This window comes from Varanus komodoensis, unplaced genomic scaffold, assembly GCF_004798865.1.
Source record: "Varanus komodoensis strain SLA01 unplaced genomic scaffold, ASM479886v1 scaffold16, whole genome shotgun sequence".
Taxonomy (NCBI): domain Eukaryota; kingdom Metazoa; phylum Chordata; class Lepidosauria; order Squamata; family Varanidae; genus Varanus; species Varanus komodoensis.
Window position 1 is genome coordinate 18,274,822 of NW_025335468.1, and position 25,653 is coordinate 18,300,474.

The 25,653-nt window shown below is 43.2% G+C and overlaps 1 protein-coding gene across 1 annotated transcript in view; it reads left to right on the forward strand.

The window, feature by feature from the left end:
- The first annotated feature begins 2,877 nt into the window (after positions 1-2,877).
- Positions 2,878-25,653, forward strand: part of OVCH2 (ovochymase 2) — a 28,655-nt gene continuing 5,879 nt past the window's right edge. Inside the window, exons 1-16 of the mRNA XM_044426104.1 lie at positions 2,878-2,968; positions 3,919-4,028; positions 5,243-5,334; positions 6,464-6,636; positions 7,597-7,692; positions 8,729-8,880; positions 10,617-10,812; positions 11,808-11,831; positions 13,692-13,782; positions 15,060-15,193; positions 16,350-16,490; positions 17,254-17,384; positions 19,442-19,535; positions 21,891-22,022; positions 22,815-22,895; positions 24,214-24,400. Coding sequence (XP_044282039.1) covers positions 2,878-2,968; positions 3,919-4,028; positions 5,243-5,334; positions 6,464-6,636; positions 7,597-7,692; positions 8,729-8,880; positions 10,617-10,812; positions 11,808-11,831; positions 13,692-13,782; positions 15,060-15,193; positions 16,350-16,490; positions 17,254-17,384; positions 19,442-19,535; positions 21,891-22,022; positions 22,815-22,895; positions 24,214-24,400 — 1,925 coding nt within the window. The remainder of the gene's footprint in view (positions 2,969-3,918; positions 4,029-5,242; positions 5,335-6,463; positions 6,637-7,596; positions 7,693-8,728; positions 8,881-10,616; positions 10,813-11,807; positions 11,832-13,691; positions 13,783-15,059; positions 15,194-16,349; positions 16,491-17,253; positions 17,385-19,441; positions 19,536-21,890; positions 22,023-22,814; positions 22,896-24,213; positions 24,401-25,653) is intronic.

The window sequence follows — 25,653 nt, forward strand, 5'->3', positions numbered from 1 at the left end:
AAAATTATTGTAATCTCTTGACCAAAGGCCTGAAGATTTTGTCTGTTTAATTATGGTGGCGAACCTAGATTCGCCCATGAATTGACGCCACAGCACTAGGATGGTAGCCTTTGAAAAAGGTCTGTTTGCAGAAACCATGTTCTAAAATGGGTTTAAGATTAATGTATTCTACTTCCATGCATCTCTTGTTCCATTAAGATGTGGAAAGGATGGCACATGCTGGCAAACCATAAAGGAGCACATTAGTTGTGCTTGCCGATGCTCCTGCCCGGAGCTTTCATTGCACCTTCTCCATCCTTGCAGCAAGACTGGGGAGAATGGGAAGTGGAGAAAAGGGACACGAAGCTGCAGAAAGGGAACTGCTCTGCCCACCCTTTGATCTGTCGTCCTCTGTGCAGCTCTGAGTTCTCACCCCACTCCAGCTCAGAGACCCTGCACAGGGACATAGAGAGGGCTCCCTTTCTACATTTTGTCTTCTCAGCAAACCAGTTGTGTTGAGGGGACATCACCTATCTCATGCTATGGATGTTCTAGTCCCAATTCAAGATTTTGCCATATTTTGTCTTACTCCAGAGCCTATTTATTTATTTATTTATTTATTTATTTATTACTTTGCTATACCATCCCATACTTAGACATCTTGGGATGGTTTACAACAAATTAATTCTAAAAAATAGAAATAAAAGTAACAGTTGCCCAGCATCCAATGTTAAAATAAACCTGCTAACTAAAACAAGTTAACAATTAAAATACTGGGAGAATAAAAAGGTTTTTGCCCACACCGAAAAGAAAGAAGCGTCAGCACCAAGTGGACCTCTCTGGGGAGAGTGTTCCAGAATTGCAGCGCCACCACAGAGAAGGCCCTCCTCCGGGTAGTCATGCTCTTGATCTCTTTCAAGGACGGCTCCCGGAGGAGGGCCTCTGACTCAGATCTCAAGGGGTGGGAGGGCACATGGGGGAGAAGGCGCTCCTTCAGGTATCCAGGACACAAGCCATTTAGAGCTTTATAGGTCGTCACCAGCACCGTAAATTGGGCCCAGACTTCAATAGGCAGCCAGTGTAGATGATAGAGGACCAGCGTTACATGTGAACACCTGCCGGTCCCTGTTAATTATCCTGGCAGCTCTGTTCTGAACCAATTGAAGTATCTGGACTGTCTTCAAGGGCAGCCCCATGTAGAGCACTTTACAAATCAGCAGTCATGGTTCTTTCCACAGAAATCAGGCAGCAAACCCCTCAAAAGTCATGCCATATAATGGCAGAGTACTAAAAATGATGGACAAACAAAAACAGCAACTTGGTGTCCCAAAGTTACGTACTTTCAGGGTGTGAGATGTGTGGCCCTGAGCTTGGAAAGAGCCACCCATAGAGGCTGAAGAGTTATCTCAATATTATTTAATCTGCATTTTAAGTGCTATTTATTTGATTTATTGAGCCTTTCTGCAAAAAAGTATTAAATAGAAAGCAAATGTAAAACACAATAAAAAGCACACCAGTAAAAGAAGTAAATGGCACCCAACCACTGAAAACTCACTTCAGCAACAGACTGCCTTACGTGCCAAAGGTTTGCCGGAATAGAACACTTTTATTTGCTGGTGAAAGCATGCCAGCAAGGGGACCAATCTAGCCTGCCTTGGCAGGAATTTATAGAGCTTGGGGACTGTTATTGGTGAGAACAGTCGCCTAGCTTTTCATCAGGAAAGGCACAGTCCTGTGCATGGTTAGACGGAAAAACACCTCCAGCTTCCAGCATGGCCCAGACAGGGCTAATGCTTGGCTTATTACTTCCAGTCGGTTACAACTCAATGCTTCAAGAGCAAGAAGAGAGCTTCTTTCCTCCCAGTCCTTACTGCAGGGATAGAGTATTCTCGACATCGTCACTGACATACATGCGTTATGTGTCATCAGTGATGTCACAGGGACTGATGAGCAGATGTCCCACAGAAGTTGCCCAGAAATGTTCGCAGCTCTTCGAATTAGCTTGAGAGCAAATCACATTTAACTAGCAATCCCCAATGTTGCTGTTTTGAGTGCAACCATTATATGAATCAGGGTAGTAAGTAGCAGTCCTTACCAGAAGATTTTCTGTTGTGTTTATACTGCTTTAAGAAAGTAGACTTTGCATACAGTCTACATTTGTTTATTCCAGCTTGGTGGAACTAATGAGCCTACCACTCTTTTCATGATAACATCCTGATTCTGTGCTTTCTCTTCAACTTCTTCAATAAAAAACGTATGTTCCTTTCTTCTTAAGTTTTCCATGGGTGAAGACTCAGATCATATTTTTCCATTTTTTCATAGTGTTGATGCTATCCATGCACGATGACAGTAGAATTAACTGTTACATTTAGACTGAGATCCCAGCTATTTACAGAAATAAGCACCATTGAATTCAATGAAATGCAGTTCCCAGTAAATCAGTTAGATTCTGGTGTCAACATGAACTGTTACTTTGCTGTCAGACAAATAAAGGACACTTGATTAACTCTGAAAAAAATCCACATGTGATAGCCTTGGAAACAACCATAATTAAAGTGATGTTGTTGTTAATCTTTAGTTATATTGGCATGGGATTCTTATGTGCTGGCTAACCAGGGGGCCTGCCCTTATTGTTCTTCTCAATGTATGGGCTGGCCTCTTGAAAGAGAATCAAGTTAATTTAGCAGTAAGGAACATCTGTTCCTGGAGAATTTAAAAGGAAGCATGCTTGGTGAAATGTGGAAAAATTTATTGGTGTCCTTTTAAAAGCTTTATGGCTGGATTAATGAATAACCTGCACTTTAATTAGTCACTTCTATTCTCCCACTGTCTTATAATTTCTTCTTTGCTACTATGAACTTGTCCACTCTTTTTAACTTAGTCACTCACTGCCTAAACATGCCAATGGCTAGGGCTGACCTGCTTTTATTCATGCTTGGAATTGCTTACCTTACACAACGAAGCTCTACAGAAACGTCTCTGCGGACAGGTATGGCTACAATTTCATATTAGTTTCTAATCATGAAATCAGAATAACTTTGAATAAAATCATCTGACGTTGGCTTCATCTATTTCTGTAAAGTCTTCTGTACTTATTTTATTCCAGTGGCAGCTGTTGGTTGGAACAAGGGTAGAATCACACAGCTGTTCTGCAAGGAACTGGATGGTTTCCCCAGCTCCCCCATGTCCAAAATGTACTGTTATGCAGCAAAATGGCCATCTGAATGATTCACTGGGGGACAGAGCTGATGTGTGATTGACATGCTCCACTGAAATAAAGGACCTTTCCCGAGTTGGACACAACCCATTATTCTAAACCCCCATTGTTTGCATCAGTTTAGTGTGATGTGGAGAAATGGGGGGTACTGAGATAGTCATAAAGGGAAGCAAATGTGCAGTGGGGTATGTGATAAATATGAAGCTAAATCTGGAATATCTTCACAAAAGTTTTCACCTTTAACAAACTTCTTCAGATAGAGATTTTTCACTTTCATTTGGTCTAAGAATACAACATGTTGTGGGATTTTAATAACAAATGTTAAAATCTTGGCAATAAGCTTTGATAACCATAGAATAAAGTGTGAAGTTGTTTTTTTTCCTTCTGCTGTTTAGCATGTGTAAAGTTAGGTTCTCGATTTCTGGATAACACCATTTTTATTTTGGTCTGAATGTGCAGAAGCACTGTTACTTTTGTAAATGATATAAACATAGCTTGAGCTATTCTTTGCAAAGGTAAAGCTGCAAAAATGGAGAAAACATTCAGTTGTACTTCCTAAATTTAAAAACACGAGTGATGACTTGATTAGAAATACAGTAGGTAACAATGAGATGTATTCAACTAACTCAAAAGTTATTTAATATTTTGTGGTAAATTAGAGAATAATAGCGCTACAGTGTGCTTTTTTCCCTACTCCCACTTCTGTACTTTATGCCTTCCAGGTGCTAAGTGTGGGCAGAAAGTCTATGAAACAAATCCATGGCATTCATATAGCTCTCTCTCTCGGATTGTTGGTGGGAGCCAGGTGCAGCAAGGTTCCCATCCATGGCAGGTGAGCAGCTCCCACTTTGTAGCACAAACCTACTTCAAAGCTAACATCTATCATGCAGGAGAGAAAAATCTGGAGAACTGCATGTCTTTGACCTTTACTTTATAGGTTCTTTTGCTTCATAGGCTGCTGTTTGCCAAGAGCACTGGAGCAGATACTGACAGCAAGAACAATTGTCTTTTTCTCTAGGCTGCCAGAAAATTGTGTGATTAATCATACTGTTTTCATAGTAAAAGCCATTATAAGAAAGTAGACAGTTCCAGTCATTTGAAAAATCAAAACTTATTCTCAGATCCGTAGGCAAGGCCAGACAAAGGAGGTAAGTGCCCCATAAGGAATAGTTTGTGTCACCCCTCCCACCGCTAGACTCACGGTTTCCTGGGTGTTTCTGCCTACTTGAAGGAAAGGCACCTTTGGCATTCAAATTATATCGAAATCATAAACTGGATGCTGCTGTTGATGATATTTATATCCCACCCTTTTTCCTCTTGTGAGGAACCCAAGGTGGCTTTCATAATCTCCTCCTTTCCATTTTATTCTCCTAACAACAACCCTGTGAGGTAGGTTAGGCTAAGGGTCAGTGACTGGCTCAAAGTCACTCAGTTAGCTTCATAGCTTGTGGGGACTAGAATTCAGTTCTCCTAAATTCCAGTCTAACCATGATATCACAATTTACAGTCCTAGAGTTTACATTATTAGTTTACAGTCCTAAAAAAGCTTCCTTGAAGTTACCTCCATCAAAATCAAGACAATGTTTCTTTATTATTATTCATGGTGAATATATCATTATTTCCTTTAAGAATCTAACCTGTAGGGCAAGCTTGCCCTCCTCCAAAATGCCCTTTGCTCCTTCCGTGTCTCTAGGAGCGTAGGAAGCAAAGCAAGACCACTGGTCCATCTAGCCCAGTATCCACGTCTCCATCCTTCCTCAACAGGTGATCCTCCAGATGTTTTGGATGACAACTCCTAGGATTCTTCATCACCATTGGCTATGCCAAAAGGAGCTCCTGGGAGCTGAATTTCTGGGATAGTAATCCTCACTGTAATTTCCTTGGGAAGTGAGAAATTCCAGGGCCACGGTGCCTATCTGGGTTCGGCTACCCATTCATGCAAAGCAAACCATTCAATGTACCTCATATGTTCTGCTCTCTGCCTCTTTTTTGGATATGCAACAAGACATGTATTTCATAATGTGTCATGTGCTCTGTATGCTACAGGTTTCCTTGAAAAGAAATAGCCATCATTTCTGCGGTGGAACCCTTGTTTCCACCCAGTGGGTCATCACGGCAGCTCACTGTGTTGCAAGCAGGTACAGATGGACAATTCATTGGATGTCTGACCATTCATTCATTCTTTCATTGAGACGGACAGAACCGTGCATAATTCTAGAACCTGGGGTCCTTCCATGGTGGGAGGGTCAGGACAGTTAAAAGGAAGATGTTGTTCATACAGTGCAGAGTTAAACTATGGCATTCACTTCCATAAGATATAGCGATGGCCACCAATTCAGATGGCTTTGAAAGGGAATTGGGCAAATGCATGACAGAGAAGACTCTCAATTGCTGCTAGACTTGATGGCTATAAAAGTAGCCCATGAGTGATGAACATCCGAGTTATAAGCAACCTGCACTTATGAACGAAATGCCATAAAGCCCATTAATTTAAAAAAATTACTGTGGAAAATTGCTATCACCATACAGAGAGAGGAAATGAAAGGGGAGAGAGGAAGAGCTTCCAAAGCATTACCATAGAGAGACAGGTGGGGGGGGCGCTCCAAAGCAAGACTTTCTGCCCCCCCCCCCCCCCGCAATCCAGCGAGGGAAATCTCTCTGGCATCTCCTTGCTGTAAAGAGGAGGCACTGGTGAATTTGGGTTGGGGGAAGGCCTAGAGACATTCATGGGTTTTCCACTTTCACGGGGGTCCTGTACCCCTAACCCTTGCAAATGTTGAAGGCTGACTATACATGATCCAGCTTACAGACAGATTCAACTTAAAGACCAATTTCTGTTTTCTCAGGAACAGAAACCGCCCATAACCTGCCGGTACGCTTCCTCCAATATCAGAGGCGGTACACCTGTGTGTATCGCTTGCCCGCAGATTTGGGCAGGGGGGCACTCACGGGCTGCTGGTGGGTTTTTCAAGAGCAGCTGGGTGGCTATTGTAGCAACAGAATAGCGGACTAGATGGACCCTTGGCCTGATCCAGCCTAGCTCATCGAATGATATATATTTTGTTATCTATTTTTAAATGCACGTTGCTTTGGAAATGCCTATTAAAAGGCAACATATACATTCAAAAAAGAATAAATATGAATAAATAAATACACATTTTAAATGTGTGCTATGCAATAACATTTCTATATACAATTGGGGGTTGGTTTAGTTTAAAAAAAAGAACAATTTTGTTCTTGTTATAATGATTTTCCACTACTCTCCAGATTTCTACTCAGGCAGCTGACTGTCACAGCTGGAGAACATGACCTGAACCTGAAAGATAAGGAAGAGCAAACCCTACGTGTAGAAAACATAATCAGACACCCCAAATTTAATATCAAGAAACCAATGGACTATGACATTGCTCTTCTGAAAATGAACGGTCACTTTAAATATGGTAATGTAGTCATCTAATAGAATAACCAAGGCTACCATCATTGGTCTGCGCAGTTATGAAATTCTAGATACTGTTTGCAACTCTTGTGGGGAAATGATTGAGAATCAAATAATATTGCGGTTTGCTCTAACTTCTCATTACCGGATTGGTTCAGCCAACAAGCAGTGCCTTTATTTATTTATAAACAGCTTTATTCATGCCACAGTGCATGGCTAATTTGGTGAGGAGACTATGGACTGGCTAAATCTTTTCTTCCCATGCAGGGCCATCTTAACGCATGGGCCTGATGGGCACTTGCCCATGGGCCCCATACTAATCTGTGTATGTTAACCCTTGGAAAATCGGAAAACTTCCCAAATTAACAGTAGTTGTAGTTGTTGTAGGGCCCCAGTACACTGCTTTGCCCGGGGCCCATAATGCTGTTAAGACGGCCCTGTTGCCATGATGCCATTGCGCATAGTGATAGTGCATTTGGGCAAAATTGCCAGCAGACAGCCTTGGTTGGTAACCGAAAGGGAGTACAATGAGAAGCGCAACGTTGAACAGAAGTAACCAGTGCTGCTGGTAGCAAGTTAGGATCCTGGATTTTCTGTCCAAGGACTGCAGTTGTATAGAATCAGTTTCTTGCACAACGCAACTCTGGATGAGAGAAAAAAGGGGTTGGATTTAGAACACCAGGTTATAAATATTTGAGAAACACAGTCTAAGACTAATTTGCATGAAGAAAGTGAGAGAGCCCATTTGATGTTGCCTTTAATTTCAATGATGTTTGACAGAATATTTTTCCTATGTATATATCCTTGTGCGCATATATTTTAGAACATCAGTTTTAAAATGCTTGTGGCAATTAACTTCTAAACTAGATCCCTTGGTAAATGTCCCAAAGCATTTGGTATGTAAAGCAAATTAACGCAATTCATTTAGACATGTTACAAGCACTTTGATCTGTTTTAATGGCAGGTTCAGCTGTTTGGCCAGTATGTCTTCCTGATCCACAGGAAAAGTTTGATCCAGGATATATATGCATCACTTGTGGCTGGGGTCGTCTTAGAGAAAGTAAGCCTTTGGTATTAATTGTGAGAGTATTTTCTTTAAGGAACGACTATTAAAAATGAGTGGGAGGCAACCAAAAAGCCTAGAACAACTCCTGTTGGGGGAAGGTTGCCATGTTTGGGGCTGTTTGGCTTAGAAACAAGGGGTGATAGAGGCATATAAAATTATGCATGGGGTGAAGCAATAACACTGGAATGGGAGGCCATCCAGTGAGATGGAATGGTGGGAGATTTGGGACAGATAAAAGCAAGTGCTTTTTCACACAGCGTGTAGTTAAAACTATTGAATTTGCCACTGCAAGATACAGTGATGGCACCAAACTGGAAATTTCAAAAGGAGACTGGATTGATTCACTGAGGACGAGGCTATCAGTGGCTGCTATGCATGGAATCTATATGTTGCCTCAAGCATCAGAGATGGTATGAGTCTGAATACCAGCAAACACAAGCTGCAGGGTGCTATTGCACTCATCCTGCTCAAGGGCTGATGGTGAAAACTGGCCTTCTAAGTGCTCTGTAGGGCAAAAGAGCACAGCAGCAACCTTCACTCTGTGCTCCTTTTATCCTTCCTTGGATGCCCATATTCTTCCATGTTTGGATGGTTGTGGACATCCTCATAGGACTGTATCCTAGAGGCATAACTCTATGGATGTTTAGACAGCAAATGTCCTCTCACTCCCAGCGTTCTGCAGCCAGTCTGAGGAACGGTGAGCGATGAGCAACTTATTTCTGTGTAAACACACATTGGATTCTACTCTTAACTGACGCTTGCTTTCCTGCTGTCCCTCTACCTTTCACTGTGTGGCTTTATTGTTTTGTGGAAAGGACCGCATCTCATTGGCAGAAGAGATGTATGGCAACAGAAGGTTCCAGTTTCAGGTCTTAGTCACTCCAGTTAAAAGAGGACCAAATAGTAAGTGATAGGAAGGACCTCTGCCTGAGACCCTGGAGATCCACCAAAGGTCAGAGTGGACAGTCCTGGGCTGATGGGCAAACAGTGGCCTTGTACTAGCCAGATTCATGTACTTTGTGTTCTTCAGATGGAATCCTCCCTGAAGTCCTGCATGAAGTGGAGTTGCCCATCTTAGAACAGTATGAATGTTCTAGAGTGTTGTCGACTTTAAAGAAACCTATTCGTGGTGACACTCTAATGTGTGCTGGCTTCCCCGATGGAGGAAAGGATGCTTGCCAGGTTGGTGCAATGAACGACTTCCAGTGTCCGCACTGGCATTTGTTACCTCCAGCTTTGTTACCTGCTCAAGGACACATTTAGTGGAAAGGCCCATTCCTCATGCTTTGCATGACAAATGTCCCAGGTTCAGTCCTGAGCATCTCCAGGGAGAGATTCCTGGAGAAGACATTGGAAAATTGCTGCCAGTCAGCATAGGCATAATACTGAGCTTGATGGATCAGAGCAAGGTAGCTAGAGATGTTGCTTTGGTGCATAGCAGATGGAGAGCCATGCTAGTCTTCTGCAGCAGCAAAAGTCAAGTGTTGTTGTCCTTGTGTGCTGGCTCTCACATGCTTACAGAGTTCTTACTCATAGCCATTAGGTATAATAGTGATTCCCCACTTCCCCAGACTTTCTGCCTTTGCTGGACCCTTTGCACCTCAGAGAAAGCTGTGCCTGCTGAGCATTCTATTGAGCAATTCCTGCAGATCTGCCATGAAATGTCAGCACATTGCAAAGGATTTTAGAAAAGATTCCAGGGTGCCCTATTTCTGCTTTGAGAAGTCCTCATCTAAGCTTGAGAGGCCAGGCTGAGTATTCATACTCCAGCAAATGAAAAATGGTTTTCCTGCCACTGGCACAGAAAAACACCAGATTTTATTCAGGTTCTAGAAATGAGGTGGTGCCACAGCATGCCAGCCCCATAACAGAGGTCATTTGATAGAGCCAGAAATAGAGGGGTGAATGCAAGCCCCAACCAGTTGCTGCAGGACAGAAGCCACGCATTGAGACCTGAAGAGGAGGCTGCACTGAAGGCCTTCACACTCTGAAAAGAAGATAAGGTGCACCCACATTCTCCGACCATCAGGACCTCAGAGGTCCACCAAGGGACTTGAAGCATCACGGTCTTCAGAAGGAAGCCGCACATTCTCCGAGCATCTTTCTTAATTTGTATGGCAGGGCCGGAGAACTTAAGGTCTGTGGACCATCTGGTTCTCCAGGCAGTCACATCCCATCCTCTTAGCTGCCAACCGTTCAGTGATTTCCTGGCTTTGAAGCATTCCCTTGCCACCTGCTAAAAGGCTAGAATTTACTTTAACTTACTGGAAGCAATCGCTTTCAGCTAAGACAGGCCAGCATTTTGGTTATTTGTTTCCTTATTTATTTTTGTCTTTGCCCCCACCGCTGGAATGCAGCCACTGACAGCTTTTCCCAAGCTGAATTCAGCTGAAAGAGGTTCCCCATCCCCGTGGAGTGCGACCCCACTCCCGCGACAGTTGGCACTGAAATACCTGAATGCAACAGCCAGATAATCCAAGATCAGAGGAGTCCCAGGCAGGCTAGTGAGCACCGGATGATTGTTGGCAGGTCCCAGCTCACCAAGGAAGGGTCAAGAGGCGCATCCACGAGCCATGCAAGCCAAAGGCATGTCGTTGCCCCAGCTGACTCTCAGATGGCGGCTTCTCCCTTTGTAAGGCCAACCCTTTCAAAGATCTGGCCACAATCACTTGGATGCCTCTCCATCTCTCCCCCTCCCTGCTCATTGTGCCATGTGTCCCCTCAACCTACCCCCATCACATGTCCCAAGGATGCCTCCTGTTCTACAAGGATCTCAGGGACATGCAGAAGTAGCAGGGAACTGTCTTCTCCATGACTGCTTCTATCCAACTGGAGATACTTTTGAGGGATCATTCAGGGAATGTCTGGATGTGGTGTTTGTATGAGTCACTTGGGATGTGTTTTTGCTTCTCCTGCAGGGGGACTCTGGGGGATCTCTTGTGTGCAAGCGTGGGCATGGTTCTTGGACCCTGATTGGGGTAACCTCATGGGGCATAGGATGTGCTCGCAGCTGGATGCATAACTTGGAGAAAAAGTATGATCGAAGAGGAACACCGGGAGTTTTTACAGATCTTATCAAGGTGCTCCCCTGGATTCAACAACATATAGACTCCGGTAGTATCAAAATCCCACAAGTATAATAACTATGCAAATAATAATTCTATCTTGGGATCTTAGAGCAATCCACATTGGATTCAAATGAATTGGTTTTCTAGGACTCTCACATGCAGAGTTTGCAGCAGACTAGCTTTTTCCAAGTTGTACAAATTCTGTGGACTTGTGGACCAGGGTTTTTGTTTTTTTTTTAACTGAGGAGGATTTACATGGTGTGCATTAGCACACATGTACAAATTGTACATTTGTGAGCAGGAAAGAAATTCTAAAGCATTGCTAAAAAAAGAAAACCAATGAGTGGATGACAGAATGAAAGAGGCCTCTAATCCACCAAATGCAAACAGAATGGATTTAGCAGAATCTGTACATTCCTACTTCTGCCCAATTAATATTTTTGATCTCTCCTTCTGTAGCAAGCCTGCCAACCAGACAGAAAAGCAACAACAACATCTAGACTGTCTGTTTTGGGGGCTTTTAAAACCAGTTGATACAAAAGTGAGTGTGATCGTGGGATCGCAACCCTTAGCTGAAAATTTTTGTTTGCGTGTGTTTGAGGTCTATGTACACAATGGGCATGGAGGATGGCGTAACGGGGTGGCAGTGCCCATGTAGACCTCGAAGAGGTTACCTGCTTGCCCATCCAGACTCTGCCGTGCCCTGAAGCCAGCTGGACTTCCTGGCATAGCAGAGAATCGAGTGCATTTGGGGCTGGTGGTTGCCACCGGCCAGTAAGGTTGTGGGCTGCAACTTTTACTGAGCTTGCCCCATGGATGCTGCTGCCACCAGTTTGACTTTAGGACTGCACTGGTTCAACTGTTCCAGTTCTATAGTCCTATTACTCCAGAACATCCCTTTATATCTGTCTGTCTGTCTGTCTGAACTCAGACCCAAAAAAGGGCGTGCGTTACATTGTTGTAAATTTGTTGATGCTTTTCTGGTTTGCACTGGCATTTAAGATTTTTTACTAACATATTTCTCTTTTCCTTTGTTATTAGATGTCAAAATGAAAAGTTCTACAGGTGAGTAGAGTGCCTTTCAAACATATTTCAGAATGAGATATTTACGTGGTAAAATGCACTCCACTGTGGCTTGGATTCAGTGGTGCTCTTCTGATAGAAAAATGGAAACTGTTGGCCAATGTGATTTCCCTCCCTTCCTGCAGATGTAGGCATATAGGTATATATATATGTGCTTAAATCTGTTCCAGAGTGTTGGTGGAACCTCCAGAGAAAAGCCCAAGTTATTTTATTTATAATAGAAAATATGGATTAGAGGTCATAATGTTCCTAACGCTTGGTGGTATTTGTATTTTGCTTCAGTCAGTGAGATTAGAATTTAAAATATTTAAGTATTTAGAGCTTAAATATTTCAAAGGTCTGAATGAAAATGGATTGCAGTTCCATAATTTTAATGTGGTTCTTCAGCTGAAGTAGATTTTTAAAAAAATCAGTGTCCCACTTCTGAGCCATTTGTGAATGCATTAATATTTCTTTTTCTAGATGTAATTGGAAAAGAATAGTGCCACTGTGTATATGATGTCATGGGAATTTAAATCCTAGCCTTCAGCAATAAAAGCACGGTTGATAAGCCCGTGTGAGTGTTCTGGAGTTTCACACCTCAGCCCTGCTTGCAGAACACTAAAGATGGTGCACGGCAGGGCCTGGGACATGTTGGTGTACGTGGCGAGCGCTTTGAACTCATGGCCTGTACAAGCAGAGTGGTTAATTCATTAACTGGACACATTTATGTATTTATGGATTATATTTCTACCCTGCCCATCAGCCCCAAGGCTATATACCTATATATGTCAACTCAAAAGTAAATCCCATAGAGTTCAACAGACATTACTCCCAGATAAATGGGCATAGGATTATAGCCTAATTCGCTTATTTCATTTCACAGAGAAAGTGAACATTTCTTCAAACACAGAAACAACTAATTAGCACACTGAGACTGTTTTCAGAGGTTGGAGGCCACTGCCTGGGCATGCATGCTCAGGAAGCCCTCCCACGCAGAATAAGATGGAACAAGTTGTTGACTACTTAGGCTGATTCTAGAGAAATTAGTGCAGCCATTTGTTTGCTATTCCAATCCAAGAGCCCTTATATCCTCTTGCAGGATTACACTCTATCAAAACAGGTAATTTGTTGTTATGAGGGCAGGGGTGAGGAGAAAGTAGATCTCCAGATGTTTTGGATTCCCAGTGTTCCTGACCATTGGCTGTGCTGTCACAGGCTTGGAAGTCGAAGTCCAAAACATCTGGAGATCTACCTTGTGCGCAGCCCTGTCCTAGAGCGCTGTGGCCGACCAGCAGCCTCTCTTTAGCTCAGAGGCAATTTTTGGTGAAACAGAAGGGAAGCCTAGTGGTAGGGCAAGTATTTTGGCATGAAAGCCACTACTTGTCAAAGTCAATTCTTGCATTTCCAGGAAAGATTCCCATCTGAAAGAAAGACGGGAGAGTGATTGCCAGCCCAGGAAGACAACATTAACTCAGATGGAGCAATGGTCTGATTCTGTATGAGGGTCCCTAAGTTCTCATTGGAAGTTGTGTTTCTAAAGCTATCTGGTCATTTCCAGTGCTGCAGAAGCCTTGTCTTGAGGGCTGCACACCGCTCACTGTTCAAAACATAAAAGTATTTACTGTGAAGGGTAGAAAGATGCTGACTCACTCATATAATGCTCTTTCTTAGAGTGATGTTATTTTTTATATAAGAAAGTTAAGCACAAAATTAATATAAACTCATAATGAAAGCAATTTGACAAATTCTACCACTGTTGTCTCAGAACTCTTGTTTGCTTTATGGTTGTTATATTAATACATGCAATTACACGTCGCCTCTTTCTATTCCGTCATACCCTATTCCATATTCACAATACAGCATCATGCAGCATTCAGGACGGCAAACTTCCAGACAATGAAGGACAGCTGCTTTTCCCTGAGCATCCAAAACGTTTCTATCAGGACAACCAGTGAGTAGATGAACTATAAATCTCGCTCCCTCATCATTTTGACCTAGGATGCCTGCACGGATCTTCTAAAGCAATTGCATATATATGCTGGCACAAATGTGTATATCATGAGCTGGAAGTCTGCAAAGCAAGTGTGTAAACAGCAATGGTTATTTGGGAGATTATAGACCTGTGTAGCATCTATGGTGGGGTGTGTAGAAAAGAGAGAGGATGTCCCATCCTGGCTCCTGCTTGCTTGCCTGCTTGCTCATCAGCTCATCGGCTTGCACATGCGAAGGGATGTGAGGCAAAGCCACACACACAAGCCCTGCCCTCAAGAACTTGGCTGTGCAGGTATCTCTAAGGATACTTGCATGTTTAGCACTACTGTCTGCAGGAACCTTATAAGTGTGTTCAGCTGAGTGTGCTTTCACTGGTCCCTGTGGCAGGGTTCCCGGCTGTGGGGAAGCTTTAAAGAGCATTTCGTGACTGCATTTATACTGCCCTGCAGGCGCTGGGATGGGGGGTGAAGGCACAGCCTCTGCCCTCACCACACTTCTAATGCCATGTGCACGATCGTGTCCAAGCCTACTCGGCAAGTACGCAAGTAAGGAATCCTACTTTTCAGAAGGACGCCGGCAGCATGGTTGCGCTCCTTTCGTGGGCGCCAGCCCTTCCAGCATCTGATCCGATTCCAGCCAGGCAGAACGGCAAGTGTCTTGCCTGACTATAGAAGATGCACACCAGCACCTTATATGTGCTCTTCAGGTGCAACCATGCACATGTTTATTATTATTATTATTATTATTATTATTATTATTATTATTATTATTATTACATTTCTATGCCGCCCCTTGCCGAAGCCTTGGGGCGGCTTACAACACAATAAAATACAATACAAAGAAAGTCGCACAACTGCCAGCCTTTCTCAACCACCCTTGCTGGGAGTTGTGGGACTTTTTTCTGTCTAAGCACACATAGGATCGCGCCCTCAAATACCCCATCTTCCACTAGTGAGCTTCTCCTCAGGCTGCTTTGCTCTATTACTCTAATTGTCCACAGACACATCCATTACATACTAAGGAGTATAAGCCATGACTTTCTTGGTGGGGGGGGGGATCATATTGTTATGTGTGTGCTTTCTTGTTGCTGGCTGTATTTTTAATTTTATTTTGAAGTAAAATAGAATTCCAGGCAGAAAAAGAAAGATATGCAAATCCTTTTTCATGTATGGCATCAAGCGCCTGCACCTTCTTGATCGATTGTCAACCAGAATTCCTCCTTGTGCCTCAATCCAGGCTGTGTGTCTGGACTCTGCTTGTCCCAGAAGGAATGCATATACTGCTGAATTTTTCCCACTTCGATGTCGAGCCAGATGTCTTCTGTGACTATGACTCCTTGTCAGTGATTTCCACAGATGGTAGGCTCATTGGTGAGTTTCTGCTTTAAAATAGACTGCAATCGTCGGCAAGCTCCCCTCAAAATAGTGCATAAGGTCCTGTTACTGCTGATCAACTGTATATGGTGCATCTCACTCCATGTAATATCACTGCAATCCATTACTCAAAATTTGGCGTGAGAACTTGCCCTGATGAAGTGAACAAAGGCTGTGTCACCATAACCTATCCACACAGGAAATTTTACTCTGGACACCATGATCCCTTCTATATTCATCTAAAGTACCATTCCTGACTTTTCAAACTAGAAGAATTGTTAGTATTATTTTCATTTAGGCATCTCATAATTAGGATTTGGGTCAAGAGGCACTGATGTGGAATAGATTATTATGGCATGAATGAGAACACAAAGAGCAATACAACCCTTTTAAAGATGAGGAGAAGATGTTGAACTCTTTATGTGCCCTCTGCTACTCTGGTCCAAGTTACACCCCTCAGTTGCATCTCACCCACAGGACTCCAAACATATTTGCTAGTGAACTTCCAATGGAGATGATTAAACATGGCTGGGAGATTTGGAGCAGAGAAGGATCAGGCAGGAGAAGAGCCCAGCACCTCTCTCATCACCTCCCCGGCCTTTCCTTAAAACATGACTATGAATATAACCCCCATGGTGGGACTTGGAGAGAGATGGAATCCCTTCCAATAGTGGCTCTTACTGGCTTGTTTGCTTCCCCTCATTTGGTTACACATTGTCATGTGCAGTGTTGACTCAGCTCCATAGACATAGGTGAACTAATGCTATACTTCCAGGAAAAAGCTTTTCTATTTCTGCTTCTTTGGAAGGGAAGGATTTAGAGATGAGAGACTTTGGATTTTGAGAGGGTTGTGGGGGCACCCAGTACAGGCTTTGTTATTAGATATCCTACAAGGTAATGCAGCTGAAATGTGGCTACCAACGTTGGGTTGAGCCCGGCACTTTTGGGACATGTCCCATCCCATCCCATCCCATCCCACAGAATCTTATGCTGATTTCACAATATTGCCACTATGTTACACGTGCTTTTTGTATAGTAGCCTGAAGACTGTTGCTAAGCATTCCTTTTTTGAAGCAAATTATTTTGACATAAGTGGAACTATTCCACAGGAAATATTAGTAAAATTACATTTACACCATTTAACACCTTTCAGGGAAATTCTGTGGAATGGACCTGCCATTACCCATTTTGGTTGGCTCCAATAGTGTAAGGCTAAAATTTGTCTCTGACAACAAGGACCATGGAACAGGATTTTCCATGATTTATCAGGCTATTAAGCCAGGTACTCTCCTAGGTAAGTGTTCAGTTTCTTGATCAATACATTTTGCAATTTGAGCTTGCCCTTAGTTTGACATTCTGTATATTTTCATGGTTCATTAAGAATGGCCATGAGATGAGACCAAAGAGGCCCCACAATACAAGAACCATAGAGACCTAATCTGTAATTGTATTGCATTATGATTGTGTAGTCGTTCTAGAGACCTTGACAGCCCCTGCACTGGGAGCCCTTTGGATAGACTCCATTATGTAGCTTTCGAGGTCGTGGAACAAAATGGTCGTGGAACTAGGACGTAGATATTGGGCAAGTGTCTTAGCACACATCATTGCTTCAGTGTTGGCTATATGAGTCATTTGAGCATTTAGATCTAGAGAAAAGGCCAAATAATATCTGAAAGAGTTGAGGGCAAACAAGGGCAAAACAGCTACCTACACTTAAACATTTGTTTAAGGATACACTGGACATACACATGGTGGGCATGCCATGAGTGGAGCCAGCTAGAGCCGGGGGTCAGACTAGATGGGCCAGGAGGCCCCTTCTGACTCACTCTGTTTCTATGTTTCCATGTTTCATTTGAGATCCAAATATAGTAAGCTCACCCATTAACCCAGTAACTTAACTGACTCTGGGTACCCCTGAAGCAATGCCTTTTTTTAATAGAAAAAGCTATATACTTTGCTTTAAGCATGATTAATCAAGAAGTGTACCTGTGCATTTGCAGTATGCAGAGCAGCCATTTCACTTGCCTCCTTTTAATATTATTTCCCTGTACTTCTAGACTCTGGCTGTGAATCTTTAGCGATTCTCTTTGAGGAAGGGACGGTACAAAGCATGCACTACCCTGAGGTATACAGTGACCTGGCAGATTGTCAATGGATTATTCATGCTCCGGAAAACCATGTGGTCAAGGTACAAGGCAAGAAGGGTTTACACAATACCTATACAATTAACTGAGTGCAATCCTTCAACAAGCAGAATTATATTCCATTCCCAAGCCACCTTTATTCCAAGGCTGTATCCTAACCCTAACCTCTTTTAGGGTTTGCTGTACTGGGAAGTGGTTTAAACCGAATGATGCAAACTTCAGCACTCTTTGAGCCTATCTTCAGCCTTAAAACAACAGGGTCATTTTATTTTAGAAAAAAGGGCTAGAGAACCCCATGTATAAAATGATGAATGGCACAAAGGAAGGGAATAGGGAGATCCTAGAACCTGGGCTTGCCCAATAAAGTTGAATTATGGGATATTCAGGAGAGTTAAAAGGAATGGCATTTTCACATTCCCCATATGGAATTCATTGCCATGAGGTACAGCAATGGCCACCTAGTAGGATGGTTTTAAAAGAATAGGAAAATTCAAGGAGGAGGTGGTTATCCATGACATCTAGTCCTGATTACTCTACATTGCCTCCAGCATCAGAGAAGTTTGCCCCTGAATTCCAGCTGCTGGGGATCAGAAGCAAGAAGGTCCCAGTTTGCTCAGGGCCTGTCTGTGGGGTCCTCAGAGGAATCTGGTTGGCAGCTCTGTGAACAAAATCCTGGCCCTTGGTCTGATCTTCTGACTTTTTAACCTTGTTCATACGTTTGGAGTTGGTATGCATGGCCTGGAACAGCCTCGGTACCTCCATGTAGTGCTGGTGTCTACATCCTTTGCTAACCTTTGTGAAGCAAAGAAATAATCTATTTTAAAATATGCATTCTGAATACGAGTAAAGTATTTTGGAGTCAACCAACTCCAAACATTATTAATCATGCTTTTAGGTAAGCCTTTGCAGGGCTGGGGAGGGGATGGAGGCCTGGCAAAGACTGAGAATTTGATGTCTATCCATGTAGGAGTCCATTAGCCTGTTGCAGCAAGTATTCTCCCAAACAGGGGGCACAACACAGGCCCAGTGTTATCTTCTTTTTAGCCGTCTTTGCTTTGACAAATTTGCAACGACCATTGGATGCTGACATTTGAACTGCCCACTATGCACCCTTTGGGATTGTCTTTTTGCCTTTGTACATTAGATGCATTTTATACTTTCCCCTGGAACGTAGGAGGTTGGAATTTTGGATGAATTAACATTTATGAATATAGCTACATACACAGATATGTGGCAGTAAACCCTGTTGACATTAATATGTATTTCTGAGAAGAAAATTCTGCTGGAAGCCCTTGCTTACAGGATTGCTTTAGGAATAGGATCATCCCATAGCCCTAGTAATTGGTCCCACTGGTGTGAACAAAACAGTGGGAAGGTGGTAGCAGTATTGCCCAAGTGTTGATTAAAAGCAAAAGCAAAAGCAAAAACCCAACCCCCAACACCTTAAACCAGGGGTCTCAAACTCAACTTACCTGGGGGCCGAGTCTGGGTGAGGCTGGGCCGCATCAAGTATTCCACCACCACGGTGGGGGTGGGCCGCTCATCCGGAGGCCGGCCCGGGCACCGCCGGCACTTTGAAGGCTGCAGGGCCCCTCCCCCGTGCCCTGCCCGTCCCGCCAATTGGCCCGCAGGCCGCGAGTTTGAGACCCCTGCCTTAAACCTTGTATTTTAAAAATGATTGCAACTTTTAAACTTTTAAAAATGGCAGTCAACTGGTATCTTTATTACATGCCATCAAAAGATTGCTACTCACATTCGGAGACTTACCAGACTGTAATCAAGCATATGGATCTTTTTCCATATACAAATTGCTATGCATTCTAATTTGGTGATGCACAGTGGAATCCTGAACTTATCTTTGTTGAAATAAGTCCCACTGTGTTCACTAGGGACTTATTCTGAGATAAGTGAGCATCAAATTGTTGCCTTGTTTTATGTTTTGTGTAAATTAGGGACTTTTTCTTACATGCCATGCACACAGTGATGGGCTAATATCTTTGATAATATCACTGATTGATATAAGGCAAATAAGGGAAAACATTTAGTTGAAAACTTCTTTGTGTTTGCATGAACTTCGGTTTGCTGTTTTACTTTTCTGAAGCTTATATATGAACATTTTGAACTGGAAGAAGATGAGGACTGTGCCTATGACTCAGTGACAGTCTATGAAAATGTCGCAAAGGAGAACAAAATAGGTTTGTTCCTGTGTATTCATTTGCAGTTGTATGTATTGATTCAGTTCTGATGTTTATTCTTTTTAGTTTTCTCCCCTGGAAGACAGTCTCACAAGAATAATTGGAAAAGCACAGGACACCACTGGCTTCAAAACAGAGACAAATTCATCTGACTTTTTAAAAGCCTCATGTCTCTGTTCTGAAGCTGCTTAGGTTAATTTCAGGTGAATCAATATTATACAGAAGCACCAACAAACTGTTCTCATTCATATGAAGGTATAGAAAGTATTCACTAATTGACCATAGCAAAAGGCAATGTCGCACATTGCAAAGTCAATATGCCTTGTAAGGTCAAGTTGGAGAATGTGAATTCATTTGAAAGATGTACATTGCCAAGTCAATATACTTGTCTCCCTAATTGTGATGTTGCCTGTTCTTTTCAGCAGTGTGTGGGTCAACAACTCTTCTCATTCATTCATTCATTCATTCATTCATTCATATTACTTAACTAAACTGCTTCCTATATTGGGAATGTTGGTGTAACCCATTGTCAACTGCAGAGTCCTTAGTTCTAAATCAGCCTCTGCCATAAACATATTGCTATAAACGTATTCTCCCGTCCCTCAACCTCAGCATTTCAGCAGCAATACCATTATAACAACTTTGACTGACCTTATACAATTTACTGTTAGATTGCAAAACTACAAATATATTCACAGTGTTGCTGCTGCTGCTGCTTGAACTGATAATCCTCCTTGTAAGCATCAGTATGATACTTAGTTTCTAAGTAGGATCAGGTTGATATTGTGTTTGTATTTTATATATTTTCTTGCTGTGCAAAGCAGTCTTGCAATGACTTACACGTGCAATACACGATTAAAACAACAGCAAAACAATAGCAACCCCACAATAATGTAAATCACAATCAGCACGGTAATTTGAATACAAATAAATATGATAAAGACATAATATAAAACAATACACCCTGAACACTGTTCATCCACAAATGCACAACATTTTCCTGACCTCACAGGCTAGACTGAACATGACCTTCCTGCCCCAGGACCTACTGTGAGTCACAACCGCTCTAAGTGTCCTTTGGGTGCAGTGAGGCTGCTGATGTTCCTGGAATAGGAGCATGGAGTACACCTGTCTTCCTTCACTCCGTGCCTTCCAGATATTTGGACTTCAACATCTATTAGCTAAGACCAGCATGAGCAATAGTCAGGAAGGCTGGGAGTTGTAGTCCTAAACTTCCAGAAGAGTGCCAGGTTGGGGAAGGTTGCACTACACTAAGCTTTGTGATCCTACAAGATCCAAAGCCCTGTGATCCTATCAAGCAATCAACAAAGCTAGCAATTCTATTATTTGACCACTACAGGCTGTCTTGAAGCGTCACTAGATGAGCCGTGTATCGTGCACTTGCAATCCCTTACTCACGGTAGTTTGCAGAGAGCTGACATATATTGGTGTCCTTCAGACCCTCCGATGCTTTGCAGCCATTTTTGTCCTTTTTTTTTAAAGAACAAAGATAATCAGCTTTCTTTTTGCTATCACACCGAAACAAGCTCATGTATTTCCACAATGTCGACAGCTGCACTATACCGCTGTGCCACTTTGTGTTTGTGTCACAGCAGATACAGGAAGGCAGAGCAAGAAAACCCCAAGAAAATGCCCACATGTAAAGGATGCATTCTTACTCCTGCAAAGAAAACAGGAGAAATCTCAGATAAGCACTGGATTAAATGCTTCATGTGGAGAAGCTCATCGTGTTGCAGACTTGTCTGGTCACATATGATAACAGCAGGTCCATTTGTTGAAACTCAGATTTGCCTCCAGTCTCAGTATATCAAGGAAGTGGAGCAAAGGTTTGGGAGCTCCTGCTGCTTCGCTTCCTGGAGTCTGATGCCAGAACTCCTTCAACCAGGCTTCCACTCCAGAAGTGAGCTCAGCTATAGGGTAATGAATAAAAGAAAGAAAGAAAGAAGCCATTGGTGAAGGTCTTACTTTAAAAAAGCGATTATGCTGTGCTGTCATTACATGTCATTTCAGTCTGGTTTTCACTGCTTAATTAAGCTTGCATTTTAATCCTTCCTTTTAACAAATTATAGAAGGTTTATTCTAAAGATTTCTCTTTTAAAACAACACAATGTAAATATAATGTAACAGACTGAGAACCCACTAGTCAGCATCCAGTTTACATCTCTCATAATGCATATACATTATGTATAATGCAGATCTCATAATGCATATACAGAGAACTGTATATACAGTTCCCAATGCGGTCAGTACTGTGCTACCTGTGCTGATGGTGGCCCTTTGTCTGTGGAAAGTTGCTTCTCATCAGCTGAGAATCTTGTCTCTTGTTTTCTTCAGCACGATCATGTGGATTTGCTGTCCCAGCACCAGTGCTGAGCACGTCTAGCACCATGCTGATCTGGTTCCATTCGGATGAAACAGAGACTTTTGGTGGATTCAGGGCCAGGTTTTTGTTTGTTGGTGTTGCAGGTAACCAAAGAGCGGAAGGGAGAGAGGTGGTCAGCTATGGCAGGGGTGGTCCACTTCCAGATGTTGTAGAGCAGCTCCCAGCATTTCCGTGGTGGCAGGGCTTAGCGGAAATCCACAATATCTGGCCGTCTGCTTCCTGCCCAACCTTGACTACTGCCAGTCATTTAAAAACCAATCAATCAATCAATCAATCAATCAATCAAACAAACTTAGAATTGCTGGAAGTCTTTCTGGTTTGCTTAATAAGCTTTTGTTTTGTTTTACACATAAAAGCACATGTGGTTATTTGAATAGTTATATCTTGTCTTTTGAATGTGCTTTTTTTTGGCAAGCAGGTTCTGTGAAGCTGGGTGTAACGTTTGTCAGCTTTAGTCACAAGTAGGTTCAGTCTCCAACATTTGTATCTGAAGTTGAAGGCAGCAACCAAATCCAGAGGTTTCGGTCTCCCTTATCATGGGGAAAAAGTAATCAAGTGCAGGAGCTGAATATCTTGAATATTCTTGAATATCTGGCAGCATTTCTGTGGATCACTTGAATCAGAACATGGCCATGTAGGCTGGGGATGATGGGAGCTGTAGTCCAACACATCTTGAGAGGGTGCCAGGTTGGAGAAGCATGAAACAGACAGCTGGAAAGTATTGATTTAATGATATTTAGGCGCTCCACCCCAAAATAGCAGGCCCATTATTATTACCTCTATACACAAACCCTTAAAATGCCTCAAATTATATCTTTCCCTGTGCAAGTCAAATAAAGTTCACCTCACTAATCATGAGAATCTCTCTTTGTCAGATTTAAACATATCAAATTCAAGCACTGAAGTGATGCTACCTGAAGAAATAAGTGACATTACGAATGGAACGGACATTCCTGGTAAATCAACTTGTGTCAAGGTACCCCTGGGCAGGGGCAAGGAAGGGGCAAAAGGAATGTAGAGAAGACCAGGAGTTTGGCTTGAAGATGTAACTGGGGGATTCTGCAGGGTACTCGGTGCCAATTCTGCTTCCTCTCTCTCTCTCTCTCTCTCTCTCTCTCTCTCTCTCTCTCTCTCTCTCCTTCTCTCTCTCTCTCTATATATATCTATTCATATGCCAGATTTTGTCTGGAGACTGTGCTTTCACAGTAAGCTAGTCCGAGCTTGCAAGCCAGTGCATTAACAACACTGGACACACCAATTAAAAAGCTTCTATGGAATAACTTTCAGAGCACACTGGCCATTGCTAAGTCCCTGTGCCTTCGATGGGAGTTATGAAAAAGTCAGACCTCGCCAAAGGCTTCATTATGATGGGGGTGAGTTGAGGGGAAGCAGAGCAGTTCTTTGAATGCAAGCGTCGTCATTACAGCCAGCGAGGTGCCTCACTAGCCGAAGCTGCAGACTGAGGTGGCATGTGAGTGGGTGGGTTTGCACCATCAGGCAAGCCCTTTGGCATGCCATCGTGAATATCGTGAATAGTGTGAAGGCCATTGTGAATATTCAAGCTGCAGCCTGCGTCCTCCAGACCTGGGTGGCAGGGGTTGTATGACCATTAAACAACTCGCACATACCCGTGAGGTGCTCGTGGACTGGCCAATGTTTGCACGGCCCTCCTTGCGCAGCTTTGGAGAACAGAGCAGGCCATGACTGTGGCTTGTGTGATCAAAAACCACAAGGCAGAGGCTGCAGCTCACTGTGATTTAAACACGCCACAGCTGGCGACGACGAGCCAGGTCACCATGTGCATGTCCACGTAGCCTTCCTTTTCACTGCTCACAAGTAAGGGGGAATGGAGCGGCCTTACACTGCCTGGTTGCCAAGCAGCTAGTCCCCCAGGTCCAGGAACAGGTTGCACAGAGCAGCAGAAACTACTGGACACACGTCGAGGTGCACAGGGTGTTTCCTCCCCACACCCCACTGCTTGCAGGTCCCCAGAGGCAAAGGTGGCATGTGCTGCAAGCCACCCCTTCGCCATCGTTGCCAGGGGTCTGCCGGATGAGTGGCTTCCCCAGTGACTGCTGGAATGCAGCCCAGTCCTGTTAATCTTTGCTCAGACGTAAATGCCCCAAATAGGTGGGACTTATTTAGCAAGTGTGCCAGAAACAGGATTGCCAGAAATGCAAAGTGCTCCTAACAACTCTGCTGCAGAATCAACCAAACACTGACTACTTGAAACTTCTTGTAAGGTGCATTATCTTCTTTGCTGTGTCTCACCAGATGACGCTTGTGGAGTAGCATCAAACCAGCCCAGGTTTCTCTTCAGTCGAATAGTTGGAGGCGAGGAAGTGGTGCCACATTCTTGGCCCTGGCAGACCAGCTTACAGATTTTGGGGGAAAACATCTGTGGGGGAACAGTTATTACAAGCACCTGGGTGCTCACGGCCGCTCACTGCTTTAAACAAAGGTAAGCACAGTACGAACATTATACCTTAGGGCTGACAATGACACAGGTCCGTAGGCTTAAGAATGTCTTCCTCATGTCCATTTCTCTGTCGGTCTAAGAGTGACAAACATCTAACATGCTCATCAGCTTAAATCTCACTCTTGTCAATTCCGCTTTTTGGAATCAGGAAGTGCTGGTGCTGGGGTTTTATCCACTTTTGTTGCACAGAAGTTCTCAAAAAGGCAAGCATTCCAGTTTTGCAAAGAGGATCGATTCTCTGCTGACAGCTTGTGGCCTTTTTCTGCTATTGCATCCCTTGTGAGCCCCACCTTATTTGCAGGTTAAATCCGCTGACGTCTTGTGCCTTTCCAAGCCACTTAATTCTCCATGAGCACTTTAGACATACAGCTGTCCAAAGGGACATTGAGTAGGGCTGGCAGATGTATACTAAATTTTGTACAGTGACAGCGGCTTACGTGTAATGGGGATTTCTTATCTTTCAATGAGATAGTTGGGATCTTAAGAAAACATCCATCCATCCACCCATCCAAATAAAAGTCTCTGGTGGGAATATCAGTGCAATTCTTATAGGACTAACTGCTAATATGACACAAGACCCAATATTAATCCCAAAGCACATACATCTGCTACTTTGAAGAGTTGATCCTGGTTACCCACACAAGAAATTAATTAGACAACTTCATGCCAGAGGCAAGAGCTGCAGTGTTAGATGCAACTGGAAATCTTCCTACCAGCCTGCCAAATGGCAGTGGTGATACAAGATGCGGGGGCTTATCCAGCCACTGGGTATCCACCAGGGTGGAACGAGGCAGGCATGGAAGCCGAGGTTGGCTTTTTCCCGTCTGTTAAGCCCACGCCAATGGAGGAATGTACAAACGTATCTGTCTAATGCAAGAAGCGTGGCCTCTATTTCTTCGTTTGTCCCATGACCTTTACTTTGCTCTCCCATGCTGGCTTTATTACTTGGGTAATATACAAATTACTTCTGTGACTTTTTAAGAACTACATGAATTATTTGATTATTCTTACTATTTTACTACCCTCTTTGAATAACCATTGTAGTTATCCTTCTGCTATGAATTTCACAGCATCTGTAGTGCATTTTCTTTTAATAACCAATGCTCTGGTTTGAGAAAAAAAATAAAGGTGAAAAAGAAGGAGACCTGTCCCTGTCATGTTTTGAGTATGTAAGAGGTACTTGTTCTAAACCAGAGAAGGTCAATCTATAATCCTCCAGATGTTTTGGCCTACAA